The following is a 13879-nucleotide window of genomic DNA, read 5'->3' on the forward strand; positions in this document are numbered from 1 at the left end:
AGGTGCAGGGGTAGTTGAGGTAGTGGTTTAAGAGGTATTTGTTAAACAGGTAGTGTTTTCCGTATTAAAGAGAGAGATGTTGTATAGGGTGCGTTGAGGTCTGGTATAGGTAAGAGTTAAGTTTGTGTTCCAGTAGGTTGGGATTGGAGTGGCTATGATGAGGGTTTGAGCCAGTGACAGACAAATACAACAGGATGTAAAGAAAGAAGGATTGATGTTAGAGAGTAGATGGAAAGTTGTGTTGATGAGGGTGGGAAAAGGAGTAGGTTCAGGGTTCCTAGGGTGAGAGAGAATGTCCTTTAGTGAGGGAGGGATAGGTTGAGGATTAATATAGGTTTTGATAAAGATAATTATAGTAAAACTAGAGGCCCGTTGCAGGAAGATTCCTGCAAGAACAGGGCTTCCTGAGGCCAGAGCGAAGCAGAGAAGGGAGCAAAGCCTGGCTTCGCTCCCTTCCCCGCCGCTTAGCAGCTCCCTCCCGTGTCCTCTGCTTCGCTTCCCTCCCATGTCCAAATTCAGAGAGGGAAGAATAAGTGACCCCAGTGTCATTTAAAAGGAGATCGGCTTACCTGCCACCACAGTCGTTACCCGAGGCTCTGTCCTGGTGATGTAAGTCTGTGGGGCCCTGTCAGGGCCTGGGCAGCTTCTTCAGTGGCCAGTCCCAGGAGGTCTGGGAGCTCCAAACCGGATCCAGAGGGCGGCCATGCTGGACTGGCTGAGGCCTGAACTGGAGGGGCCAGACTACAGTCTGATTTCCAGTGGCCTTCCCTTCCACACCTTGGGCAGGGCTCAGGCGGGGGTCTCAGGTTTGAGCAGGACTTGGCTCAGTGTCTTTCCTTGCTGCATTTGAAGCATGGGCCCAGAGGAGGCTTAGCCCCTGACTTACCCGCAGTTGGAGGACCGGCACTTCGTTTGGGGTTCATGAGAGTGGTGGCTAGGAGCTGGCAGTCCTCCTTCTGGGCCTCAGCCTGGCCTGATCTCGCCTTTGTTTTTGGATTTGGGTCTCCCTGAAGTATGGTAGCAATCATCTCAGGTAGAAACTATAGTTTAACTTTAACCCCGCTGTTTGGCTTCTGTACTTATTTGCTTTGCTTAACAATAGAAAAGTTATTTTGATTTTCTGAATTATATAAATTATCCCATTTGATTGAATACCCTATTGATTGTAATGTGAATATCCCATTGGTTGTGGTCATTCTGGTTATCGAAGCACATTCTTCTGTACCTGAGAAGGACAGCACAATTACCCCAAGGTCAGAGGACTCCAGATAACTTGTCCCTCTTGACTCAGTGGTCCCAAGACTCAAGGGCTATTTAGATAATGTGCTTCTGTCAACTCAGTGATCCGGAGACCCAAAACTATAATTTAGATAACATGCTTAAGTCTGCTTCTGTAAACTGCTTTTTTGCAAACCAGGTTCCTCATTCCAAACCCTGGGATGTAATCAATACCTTTGTGATCTTTGCCTACATAAATCTGATGTTGGGACTGGGGAAGGCACTATGAGATTTGGAAGAGCGAAATGCCCCCTCATAGTCCCGGATTTGCAATAAATGTGACTCTTTAATTTGACTTCTTGAGGCGTCCTTGTGTGATTCGCGGGGTACATTACAACACCTGTCTCTATCATTAAAGACCTTAAAGGTCAGGTTAACGAGGTCTTTTTGAGGGGTTTGTGGACCTGTATCTATTTTTTTGAAATTTGTGGGATATATCGGGGGAGTAAAGGTGGTCAGGTTAGTGGAAAAAGACCTGAGATGCCTCTCAATCTGTGTGAGGCTGAACATAGAGAATGGACGTGGACTCAGACTATGCCCTCAGTTCCTGCTGCCTCCCTCAGGGGTAGAATGGACGCGGGAATAGAAGAGGCTGTTGAGGAAGGCAGTCTTTGGGTGGCCTGAGAATGAGTGTTAGATGGGAAGGCTGTTTTGGAGCTCACGTTCTCAGGATCTGGGGAGAAGGTGGCTGCTAGTTAAGAGGGTCTGAAGAGAAAGAGCCCAGGCGTTTTTCGATTTGAGAAAGATTAGAAAGTGAAAAGGGAATGGCTACCCGGATAATACCCCCCCCCCAACCTCACACAAAGGGAACTGGTCAGCCACCTGTGAATTGGGTTGCTGGTGGTCACAGGGGCGGAGATTCCACGAGAGCGCACAGGGGAAGGCGGGCAGTTAGAGTTCAAAGAGGGTAGAGTGTGGAGTGCAGGTTTCTTGGCGGGGTTGTAAGGGGGTGGCAGGGGCTGGCGAGGTGGACAGGAATGATCAGCTGGGTAGAAAGAGTCAGAAGACAGAGAAAGGGGCTGAGGACCAGTTTGAGGGGGCGAAGGGGGCTTTGCAAGGAGGATCTGATGAGTGGAACATGAGGAGCAAAGCGAGGGGCGAGAGTGGAGAAAAAAGAAAGCCTGCACATAGGAAATTTCAGAAGCTTTCCCTGTCCAGTGGCAAAAATTATCTAGGTCTTGAAGGATATTGGAATCGAAAGTGCCGTTTTTGGGCCACTAAGAGCCATTGTCGAGTTTATATTATGGCCAGGCAGTGTTACAGTAAAAAATGAGCTTCTTTGGTTTGATGTAGGCAGAAAGGCCAAGGGTAGAGAGGTTGGCAAGTAGACACCCTAAGGGTGTGTCGAGAGGGTTTGGATTGAGAGGTCCCCATGATTGGAGGGAAGGGCTATCAGAAGTTGGGGAAGGAACAAGGAGTGTCCTCCTTTTCCCTCAACCAACCTGTAGAGCAGTGGTTCTCAACCTTCCTAATGCCGCGACCCTTTAATACAGTTCCTCATGTTGTGGTGACCCCCAACTATAAAATTATTTTCATTGGTACTTCATAACTGTAATTTTGCTACTGTTATGAATTGTAATGTAAATATCTGATATGCAGGATGTATTTTCATTGTTCGCGACCCACAGGTTGAGAACCGTTGCTGTAGAGAGAGAGGGCCGAGAAAAGGTTCCAAGACTGTCACCCCGAGACACCTTTCCTGTGGAGTAGAAGAGAATTCCCCGGCCAGGCGCCTGGGCTTTTGTAGAACGAGTAGCCGAGTATACGGTAAACTCTGTGGACCCTAATGCTCCTCCAGGTCACAGGGAGCAAGAAAAAAAAAGAGGGGGGTGGGAAAAGTCCCTGAAGCCTACCGGTGGGAGGGAAGCAACGAGATCCCCACGTGTCCTGGTCCGGCAGGGTTCCAGAGAGGGTCCGGGGCGGGGCAATCAACTCAGAACCGTACCACTGGGCAGAGCCAGAGAAACTCAGGGCTAGTTCCGAGGATCGTCCTTGCTCCCGTTCACCTCTCCCGGGTTTTGGCACCAGAATGGGAGACCAGTCAGAGCCGAAAACCAGGATCATAGGCTTTATTAAGGGAAAGAGGCCTGCCAGGCTGTCTTGCAACTCGTGCAGAAGTGGGCACTCCTTTTGTGGGGTGGAATGGGGGCTTAGTGTACTCGGTGTGCGCTGATTGGTGGCTTAATGTATGGTCTATATAGGAACAAGGTCTTAGGGTATTTGGCAAGTGTGGATTGGTGATTCAATGTATAGTCCATATAAGGTACATGGTTAGTCACTCAGGTATTTCTGGGCTGCAGGTTACGTCATACTCCGCCCACCAGTTGGGGGAAGGGAGGATCTATCACTAATCCTATCCCTTTCCCTTCCTCTCTGTAAAAAATCAATAAAATATATATATTTTTAAAAAGAGACATTATTGAGAGAGAGAAATATTTATCAGTTGCCTCCCGCATGTGCCCCGACCAGGGGTCGAACCCTCATCCTGGGTATGTACCCTGATTGGGAATCGAACCTGCCACCTTTTGGTGTATGGGACAATGCTCCAACCAGCTGAGCCATACCGGCCAGGGCTATACTTTTTAACTTCAAAAACATTTTTGCATTTGACTTTCCCCTAGCTCAGCTCCTTATTATGAAGACTCGGAAAAAAGCTCTTTCCCTATTTTAAATAGCTAACAAGCCTGTTGGAGAAAAATTGTAACGATAAAAAGATAAATTATATGCAATCACTTTGGAAAACAATTAATCCTCTAATAAGAAAGCCATGAATTCCATTTCTACATACATGCCTACAAGAATGTTCATAGAAATCTTGTTTGTAAAAGTCAAAGGAACAGAAAACAACACTACTGTCCATCAAGAGAAAAGTAGATACATACATTGTATTATCTTCACATTGGAATACTACAGAGCAGTGAAAATGGACACATGACAGCTAAATGTAACAACATGATTCACCCTCAGGAACAATGTAAGCCACAAGGCACGTTACAGAAAATGTGTACGGGATGATTCCATTCATATAAAATTCCAGAACATGCTAAATGATACATCTGTGTAGGAATCCAAACAAATGTAAATAATAATAAAGGGAAGGAAATGTTGAGAAATATTAAATTCTGATAATGGTTATCTCTGGGGAGGGATGCTGGGAACCAGGATCAACAGTAATTAATATAAATGTGAGAATTCCAGTTAGAAGGCTGAATGGGGCTCTTTGATCCACAAGGTGAATATCTGCATTTTATTACCTACTGCTGATGACTCAATGGCCTAAAGCAGTGGTTCTCAACCTTCCTAATGCCGCGACCCTTTAATACAGTTCTTCATGTTGTGGTGACCCCCAACCATAAAATTATTTTCATTGCTACTTCATAACTGTAATTTTGCTACTGTTATGAATCGTAATGTAAATATCTGGTATGCAGGATGTATTTTCATTGTTCGCGACCCACAGGTTGAGAACTGCTGGAAAGCAAACTCCCCCAACCTGATAATCTTACTGTTTACTAAACATTCCTAAAAGGCAATTGTGTATTCTAGCCAATAAAAGCAGATGGGACCGAGACTCAGTGGAACTTGATCTCTTGTACCAAGATCACAACTGACTCCCCTATGATTTCCAAATTTATATTTCTTGTCCTGTGTATTAATTTGCGCGTCAGCCCTTTTTCCAAGTCTTTGAACCCGAGGCCACGTGGGCCGTGGCTTCAGAGGGACAGTAGTGATGTGCCTGGGGAAGTGGATTTCGAAGGTACTGCTAACTTTTTTTTCTTAAACTGGATGTTGAGTTCACTAGTGTTTACAAATATTTACCTTAAATACATTTTGTATCTATTCTCATAAACACTTTAAAGCAGCAGTTGGCAAGCGGTGGTCCACGGACCACCAGTGGTCCACGAGGTCTGAAGGGTGACTTCTGCTGCTTTAAAGAGATGATAACTCTGCCGTAAGGCAATAACTAAGCATAGAAAATAGTTAATCTGCACAGGGCTTACAAGTAATACTCCAGCTGGGGATTTGGATGAGGAGAGAGGAGACCCAATGGGCAGTCTGGGCAAGGAGCTTGGCATATTAGATGACATAGAATAATTATGCATTTTCTTTTAAAAATATTTTTATTGATTTCAGCGAGAAAGGGAGAGGGTGAGAAAGATAGAAACATCAGTGATGAGAGAAAATCATTGATTGGCTGCCTTCTGCACACCCCACAGTGGGGATCGAGCCTGCAACCTGGGCATGTGCCCTGACCAGGAATGCAACCGTGACCTCCTGGTTCATGGGTTGATGCTCAACCATTGAGCCACTCCAGCGGGGCAGTATTCATTTTCTTAGGTGTGATAACAATATTGTGGTCATGCAGGAAAATGTCTTATTCTTAGTACATGAAGGAGTATCTTGGGGTGAAGTGGCATGAAGATTGCAACTTTCAAATGTTTAGCAAAAATCAATGTGTATATGATGATAGAGAAAGAAAGTAAATGTTAACAGTTGACCTTTTGATAAATCTAGGTTGAGGGTATACAAGTGTTTTTTGTCATATTCTTTGAACTTTTCTGTAGGTTTGAAATATTTCTGGGAGGGAAGAAATAGTTTTTAAAAACCAGTATTATCTGGATATAATGAGTAAGGCTGTACTCAAAAGAAGGCAGCCTTATTTTTACCTTTTCATTTTAATATTTATGTTATTTCTTAGAAGTTTTTATTTGTGAGTCTTTATTTTCTAAGCCTCAAAATTATAATGAATAAAGTATCCTCTTAATTAGAGGAGGAGAGGGGTAAAGTCCAGAGACCTTATTTGCAAATTATAAAGCACACGTGGAAATTGTGAAAGATATTCCTATATATGACATATATATATATATATATATAGATAATGCATTCACCTTTTTAAGAAATTTCTTTTGCTGGAGTATTTTAAAACAAATTTAAGGCATTATGTCATCTAACTTGAAAATACTTAAAATGATCTTTATCTCTAAGAGATAAGATCTTTTAATGTCAACAAAACCGCAATATCATTGTCACTCAACAAAATTAATAAGATGTTTTTAATTACTACTATATCATAATTCAGCATGCATTCAGTTTTCCTGTCTCAAAAGTATCTTTTCTACAGGTTGTTTCGATCAGAATTCAACATTGCATTTAGTTGGTGTGTCTTTTACTCTCTAACATTTACCCTTGTTTTCAGTTTCTTTCTTCTTGCCATGTATTTGAGGAAGGAACTGGAATATTTATCATAGAATTTACTCCATTCCGGATTTGGCTGATGGTATCTCCCTGGTGTCTAGTTAGTTCTAGAAACTTGATTTGATTCTGATTCGATACTTTCCCCCCAAGAATACTGCAGAGGTGACATTGTATCCTATCTGGTTACAATGTCTGGTTGTTCCACTTTGGGTGATTTTCAGATTGATTGGTGGCTTGTGGTGCTGTCATCCATCACAAGGCTTCCTTTCAATCTTTCACCTAATGGTTTTAGCAACCATTGATGAATGTCGCCTGGATCCATTAATTCATTAGGGGTTACAAAATAGTGATTTTTGGATTCTATCAAACTTTTGCATTTATCATCTATGATTCTTCTATAAAGAACTTTCTCTAAGGCTGAATGGGAAAGATGGGGTAAATATTTACCATTATTATGTCAGCCTCCAAAGAAATCCCATGCCCATTAGCAGTCATTCCTCATTCCTCCCCATTCTAGGCAATCACTGATCTACCTTCTATCTCTATGGATTTCCCCATTCTGGACATTTCATTTAAGTGGAATCATACAATACGTGGTCTTATTCACTTCGTGTAATTTTTTAAGGTTTATTCAGGTTGTAGCATGGATCAGTTCTTTTTATTGGGCACTTCATATTTTTAAAAATATATATTTTATTGATTTTTTACAGAGAGGAAGGGAGAGGGATAGAGAGTCAGAAACATCAATGAGAGAGAAACATCGATCAGCTGCCTCCTGCACACTCCCTACTGGGGATGTGCCTGCAAACAAAGGTACATGCCCTTGACCGGAATCGAACCTAGGACCCTTCAGTCCGCAGGCCATCGCTCTATCCACTGAGCCAAACCGGTCAGGGCTGGATACTTCATTTTATTTACTCGTTAATTGATGGACATTTGGGTTGTTTCCATTTTCCTGCTATTATGAAGAAGGCTACTACAAATGTTCATGTTCAGGTTTTATGTGGACATGTTCTCTTGGGCATGTACCTAAGAGTGAAACTGCTGGGTCACATTGTAACTCCTTCCTCATTACTTTGAATATCAAAGTTATGTTCAGAACCCAAGTTCAGTGCTACTTCCATAGTGTTCCACCATCTCCCTCTTAGAATGAAACTTCTCCCTAGCACTCCCATTGTGTAGTACCTCTGTATTGTGCTTTACACTCGGCCTCAAGCTCAGCTATTCCCACATGACTGTTCAGCTCATACTGTGAATTGCTGGAAAGCAGGGACAGACACAGGCACTCTGCTTTTTGAATAGCCCAAGACATCGAGTACACTGCCCTGCATACAGCAGGAACTCTATTATGTGCTTTTGAATGGGTGGAGAGTGTTAATTTTACATGATCAAACTTACAAAATATATCTAATACTAAATGTCCACTTTAAAATGTTAACTATGAAATGTTTGGCAAATAACACTTAAAGGTCTGTAAGGCAAATCAGTTTGCTACACTTAAATCTACTTATTTTGAATTTCAGAAGCTCCAGTATGTAGGATTTGAAATTAGGAAAATGAAACATTTTAGAAATTATAGATAGGACTTTGAAAATAAACAGCACAATATAAACAAAAGTATATAACATTAAAATTTACTTGATGTTTCAAATTTCACATAGATGTTCTAAAGGTAATTGAAAAATTATATTCAATGTTTTGCTTCCCTTGGTCTTCATTATTGTCTAGTTATGAACTCATAAAAGGCCTATATGAATAAAGCACTTTTACTCACATTGAAAGCCTTCATTTGGAACCACTGAAGGATAAGAATGGTGGGATGTCTGTCTCCCACTCTGCTAAGGTAGACCCTGGGCTTGGAAATGCAGATCACCGTCTGGTGGAGTCATGGGGTCCACCAAGGTTATTCCCATTCTCAGCAGAATTGTACATGAACATACTCAGAATATTCTGGGCCACTGGGCAGGTGGTGGGCTGTCCCCATAGTCACTAAGAGGAGACAAGGAAGCCAGTTCCTGATTCCCATGTGACACATTCCACATGGCTTTGGGACTGACTGGAGGAATACAGGCATGTTGGCTGAAATGACAGGAAAGGATTTGACTGTAAATCTGAGGGAAAGATGTACTCCTTTTAGTTATTAACATAGTTTTATTATTTTTAAATGAAACAACTAAATATTCAACAGCATTATTTAACTATATAAAGGATAATATATATTTTTAAATATATTTTATTGATTTTTTACAGAGAGGAAGGAGAGGGATAGAGAGTTAGAAACATCGATGAGAGAGAACCATTGATCAGCTGCCTCCTGCACACCCCCTACTGGGGATGTGCCTGCAACCAAGGCACATGCCCTTGACTGGAATCAAACCTGGGACCCTACAGTCCGCAGGCCAGCGCTCTATCCACTGAGCCAAACCAGTTAGGGCAACGACAATTTATTTTTAACTTTATTATGTATTTATTTATTTATTTATTTTAGGGAATATGCAGCGGGAGGGAGTATGCTGCGGGAGGGAGTTTGCTGTGGGAGTATTTTATTTTTATTGTTGACAGTATTACAGATGTCCCACATATTTTATATATGTACTTATATTCATGAAAATGATTCATGCTCTGTATGAAGAACTGAGGCCCAGAAGTTAACCAGGTTAGTGGTTCTCAAGCTCTGCTGCATCTTAGAGTCAAGGGCAGTGCTGCCAAGGCCCCAGTGACCAATGACATCAGAATCTCTGGGGGTGGGACCCTCATATTCTTTTTTAAAGCTCCCCATGTTCAACTTGAGGACCAGTGAACTAGGTCACGTTAGGTCGGAGGCTAAAGACCTCTTGCTCTTCACTACTGAAAGATGAGAGGTAAAGCTGTACAGGGGTGGTCACAATGCTGTTTCTAACAAAAGGGAGAAGCGGTTGACCTCTTGCTCTTCACTACTGAAAGGTGAGAGGTAAAGCTGTACAGGGGCGGTCACAATGCTATCCCAAGAGCAGCAGTGCCCTATATTTAACCTAGAGCATTAGTTTTCACCCACAGGGGCTTATGAGACTCATTCTTAGGACTTTAAGGAATTATCCTAGATGAGCTGATCAAAATCACTTTAAAAAAAAGTTCACGGTTTTCATGCCCAACCTTGGATGGAGCTCTGCAGAGGTGTGCCACAGTAGGTCTTCAGCTGTATTCAGTTAAATTATAGGGAAGCAGATTTCAGCTTAAGACAGAAAAATAACTTTGAAATTGCTTAGACCTTCCCAGCAATGGAATGGTTTGTTTTAAGGCAGTGAGCTCTGAGAAGTGTGGGAACAAGCTCTGTGAACCCTCATTCATTCCCTCTCAATAGAGGGGTGTCTTTTTGTTTGTTAATCCTCACCTGAGGATATTTTTCCATTGATTTTTAGAGAGAGTGGAAAGGAGGAAACATCAATGTGAGAGAGAACCCTTGACGGGATTTGAATCCAGGACGCTTCAGTGGGCATGCTGACTCTCTGTTCATTGAGCCAAACTGGCCAGGGCAGCGATGTCTTATCTGATGAGTGATTTTGGGAGACGGAACTTAGCATGTGAGGCTCAGTGTCTGGTGGATCCTCTCACCTAAAAAGCTAACTGGTCTCAAAATGCAAAGTTGGGCTGTGTCCCCGCAAGGCAGAGAGAGGCCTGCCGTTCTCTCCAATCAGGCAGATTTATTAGGGAGCCTGACTGGAGACAAGTCAGCCTTGCTCTCTGTTTCAGCTTCATGGACAATAAAGCTGATATTGTGATATCTGACTTCTACATCTTATTTCTGAATTTGTTCCGAAGTGAAGAGGGAAATAAGAGAGTTACCTGTTGGTGTCCTTAAATTCCATAAGCATCACAATAGAGCCATAACTTGTAATGGCCCATCTGGTGTTCTACAAAGCATTCCATTATTTTATTTTGGAGTCCATGAACTTTTATATTTTAAAGTACAAAGTACCTCTAAAGTAGAAAAAAAAACATACAAATTATTGGGAACTCTAACGGCTTAACTGTCTAGGAAACAACAGCATTTTCCAAGTTTCTACTTTATTGAGAATCTTAGTCATGATCTGCAGAAGTTGGTCCTGGGCAATTTGAAGACAGGTCATCTTTATCTGTAATTTACATGAAGAAAATAGAAGACTTGTAAACTATTCTAGAAAATTTTTTCAACATAACATGCATTTTGTAGCTTTGTTTGCTCCTGATTGTTAAACCAGGAAAAGTTACTCATAAAAACAACAATAACCAAAAATTCTTCTCTCAAGTTCAAAGCCCTTAAATTCAAGTTAATAAAGCCAGCATGGGCAACTGTATTAGAAGGGAAAGCACTTGGCTCTGTAATACATATGACAAGTTTTAAACCATTTCTTTCTAAAATTAAAAAAAAAAAAGTGGATTTCAACATGATTTTTATGGTTCAGGGACAAATATTCTATTTATATAATAATGAGTTCTAAAAAGCTGATATATCTTTGAAGTATCTATAACTTAAGAAAGATTAAAAATAAAGCATAAAAAATTATCCTTAAGTAAATAAAAGACTGAAAAATTCCCTTCTGCACTTTGTTTCCAAACAGTTAAAAACACCTTTAACAAGGCCTCAATTATTTCTATGCTTACTACTTAGTTAAGACATTGATTCTACATTACCTTTTGGATAGAATAAGAAATTTCCATTATCTATGGGAAATATGACGTTCATAAAAAAAATAAAGTTGAAAATCAAAGAGCATTTGTATTCAATATTTTTTAAAAATTTAAAGCATTTTCTTACCTTCATAGGCTGTTCCACACCAAATACAATACAGATGTTCTTCTCTTAAATAACTCGTCAATATTTGTAATTTGTCCAGTACCTAGATTATAGGACACAAGCACATGAATGGTTCACATTGACCAGGATCTTGGTTTTCTGGTCTCTGGGATCATGCTGAACTAGCCCAAGGCCATAAATCTTCCGCTACACTCTCTACCAGTCAGGAAAGGTGTGAAAGGCAGAATGTTTTAACATGTGTCCCACTTTACCAGCTACCCTGATTATTTTCACAAGTTTTCCAGACAGAATAGAGACTACATGTTAACATTCAGAAATAGAATTTGGCTGGCTCTATTAGGATGAGGATTGTTTAAAGACCACTTCTACTTTCAAAGAATCTACCTTCCCCAGTGGGATGAGGGAGAACACTGCCTCCCTGTGCCATTACAGTTCTCATCAGTGGTCTCCCATTTAAGTGGAACATAGGTTTTTCAAAGTTTGAATGTTTCCTACCAAAGTCTTATGTACATGTAACCATAGAAATGTGTAGTGATTTCTTGCATAATGTCCTCTTCCTTTGAATTGAGTTTTGCTTTGTCTTGTTTGTGGGTGGGGAAGAAGGGTACTTATGAGAATCAATTCCACAAGTTTAACAGGAAACAAGGTAAAAATGAAAATAATTTACATTTGCAGCTAATCCATCAACCACACTAGAGCAGAGATGAGAGGGTAAACTGAAGCTAAAGGGAAACGTTATAAAGTTTTGATCTGGGGTTAACAAACCTATAAGGCAGTTGTTCTCAACTAGGGGTGATTTCCCGTCAGAGGACATTTCACAATGTCTGGAGATATTTTTGGTTGTCACAAGGGGGAAATATAACAGGCATCTTACAATACACAGAACAGCACCCCAGAACAAACCACTACCCGGCTCAAAATGTCAATAGTGCCAATGCTGAGACACCCTGCTCAAGGAAATGGTCCCAAAACATACACTTAAATCGTCACTCTCATATTCATCTTCATCTTGTTCGTTTTCTTCCTCTTCCTCTTCTTCAGTCTCCTCTTCGAGCCTCAGCCAGTACCAGGCCTCCCTGGGAACCTGTATATTCTGAAAATGTAGAATTGTTCCCAATTAAACATAGCTAAACGTGAGACTATCACCAGTATGTTCATGTCAACATGAATTCATCCTTTTGATTAAATATTTACTGAGTGCTGCTTCAAGAGTAAAGCACTGCACTGTAATCTCTGGGGATGCAAAACCCAATTAAAATATATATATATATTTTTAAATCCTCATCCCAGGACATGCTTATTGAATTTTAGAGGGAGATGGTGGGAGAGACAGACAGAGGGGAAAACATCAATGTGAGAGAGAAACATCAATCAGTAGCCTTCCTGTACAGGGCCTACGCACCCCAAATGGGAATTGAACCTGAAACCTAGGTATGTACCCTGACCAGGAATCAAACCTGCCACCTTTTGTGCATGAGACAAACCTCTAACCAACTGAGCTACCTAGCTACGGCCCAATTAGAATATTGTATTGTCTCCAAGTTGCTGTCAGTCTAGTAGGGAAAATAAGCTATGGACATAAATAACTTAATGGATATAAAATAATACATATAAGGACACATATGTAATGCCTTAACCAATAAAGAAAAATATATAAAATAATACATAAAAGCTAGAAGATCTTAAGAGTCAAGACATACATTCAAAATAAAGTGCTAGGGAAATATATAAAAATGAGGTTGCTCCTAGGAGTATATTTCAAGATAATAGAAATTTTTACATTTTGAGACTTTAAAAACTATATTTTTAAAACTGATTCTGAGAGAGAGAAATCAATAAAAATTATATCTATTTTTTTGTCAGATGGGCAAAAAATACATTTTTTGGTGTGTCACAGATTTTTAGTAATTAGTTTATTAGATGTGCCATTAGATGATAAAGGTTGAAAATTGCTGCTTTACTCCGCAGAAGACGAGGTATACCAGAATTGGAATGTTTTGTTGGTTTGTTGTTTTTAAACGTAAATTCATGGCAAATCACATTGGGTGCCAAAACACTTCACTACCAAACTGAAAGCAGGTAAAAGGCTTGCCTTCTGAGTATCCAATTGTTGACAAGCTCGCTGGCTTCTTCTAAGATCTCCTTCCAGCTTCATTTCATCTTGCTTACTTTTAAGTCGCATTCTAATTAAAGAAAAAAAATAGCACATTACAGGTCTGTACTTGCTTTATCCATTTTCTATGCCCAAGTACTAAAAAACTACCTGGTCAGTGGGCTCAGTGGTTGAGGGTCAACCTATGAACCAGGAGGTCACAGTTCGATTCCCAGTCATACTTGTCTAGATTGAGGGCTCTAACTCCAGTGTGTGGCATGCAGGAGGCAGCCGATCAATGATTCTCTCATCATTAATGTTTCTATCCCTCTATCCCTCTCCCCTCCTCTCTGAAATCTATTAAAAACAAAAACACACTGAGACAAGATGAAACCAAAAGCAGCTCAAATACAAAGTTTTACCGGAACTGCTCTGCAGCGTTTTCTTCAGCTTTGTTTTTCATGTGAATCTTTCTTCTGTAGCTTTCTAATTTTTCCTCTGCTTTCCGTTTTATTAAAGTCTCATGACCAATGCCACTT

At 40.8% G+C, this 13879-nt stretch overlaps 1 protein-coding gene across 1 annotated transcript; it reads right to left on the reverse strand.

The window, feature by feature from the left end:
• Positions 1 to 10501: 10501 nt before the first annotated feature.
• LOC102418016 (G patch domain-containing protein 11-like) lies at positions 10502 to 13873 on the reverse strand. The gene is made up of 5 exons (XM_014450001.1): positions 13763 to 13873; positions 13341 to 13431; positions 12225 to 12341; positions 11249 to 11330; positions 10502 to 10586 (listed from the first exon to the last, which is right to left on the reverse strand). Exons 1-5 carry the CDS (start codon positions 13801 to 13803, stop codon positions 10531 to 10533), a joined length of 387 nt encoding a protein of 128 aa, XP_014305487.1. The 5' UTR covers positions 13804 to 13873; the 3' UTR covers positions 10502 to 10530.
• Between the last annotated feature and the right edge of the window lie 6 nt (positions 13874 to 13879).

This window comes from Myotis lucifugus, unplaced genomic scaffold (assembly GCF_000147115.1).
Source record: "Myotis lucifugus unplaced genomic scaffold, Myoluc2.0 scaffold_1631, whole genome shotgun sequence".
NCBI classification, from domain to species: domain Eukaryota; kingdom Metazoa; phylum Chordata; class Mammalia; order Chiroptera; family Vespertilionidae; genus Myotis; species Myotis lucifugus.

Excerpts from the sequence above, each read along its gene's own strand:
- LOC102418016 (XM_014450001.1), bottom strand. The coding sequence starts at position 13,803 with ATGAAAAACAAAGCTGAAGAAAACGCTGCAGAGCAGTTCCG. Across the intron at positions 13,432-13,762 it reads AACGCTGCAGAGCAGTTCCG|AATGCGACTTAAAAGTAAGC; the intron begins GTAAAACTTTGT and ends TTCTTTAATTAG. Across the intron at positions 11,331-12,224 it reads ATGAGAGTGACGATTTAAGT|GTACTGGACAAATTACAAAT; the intron begins GTATGTTTTGGG and ends CCTATAATCTAG.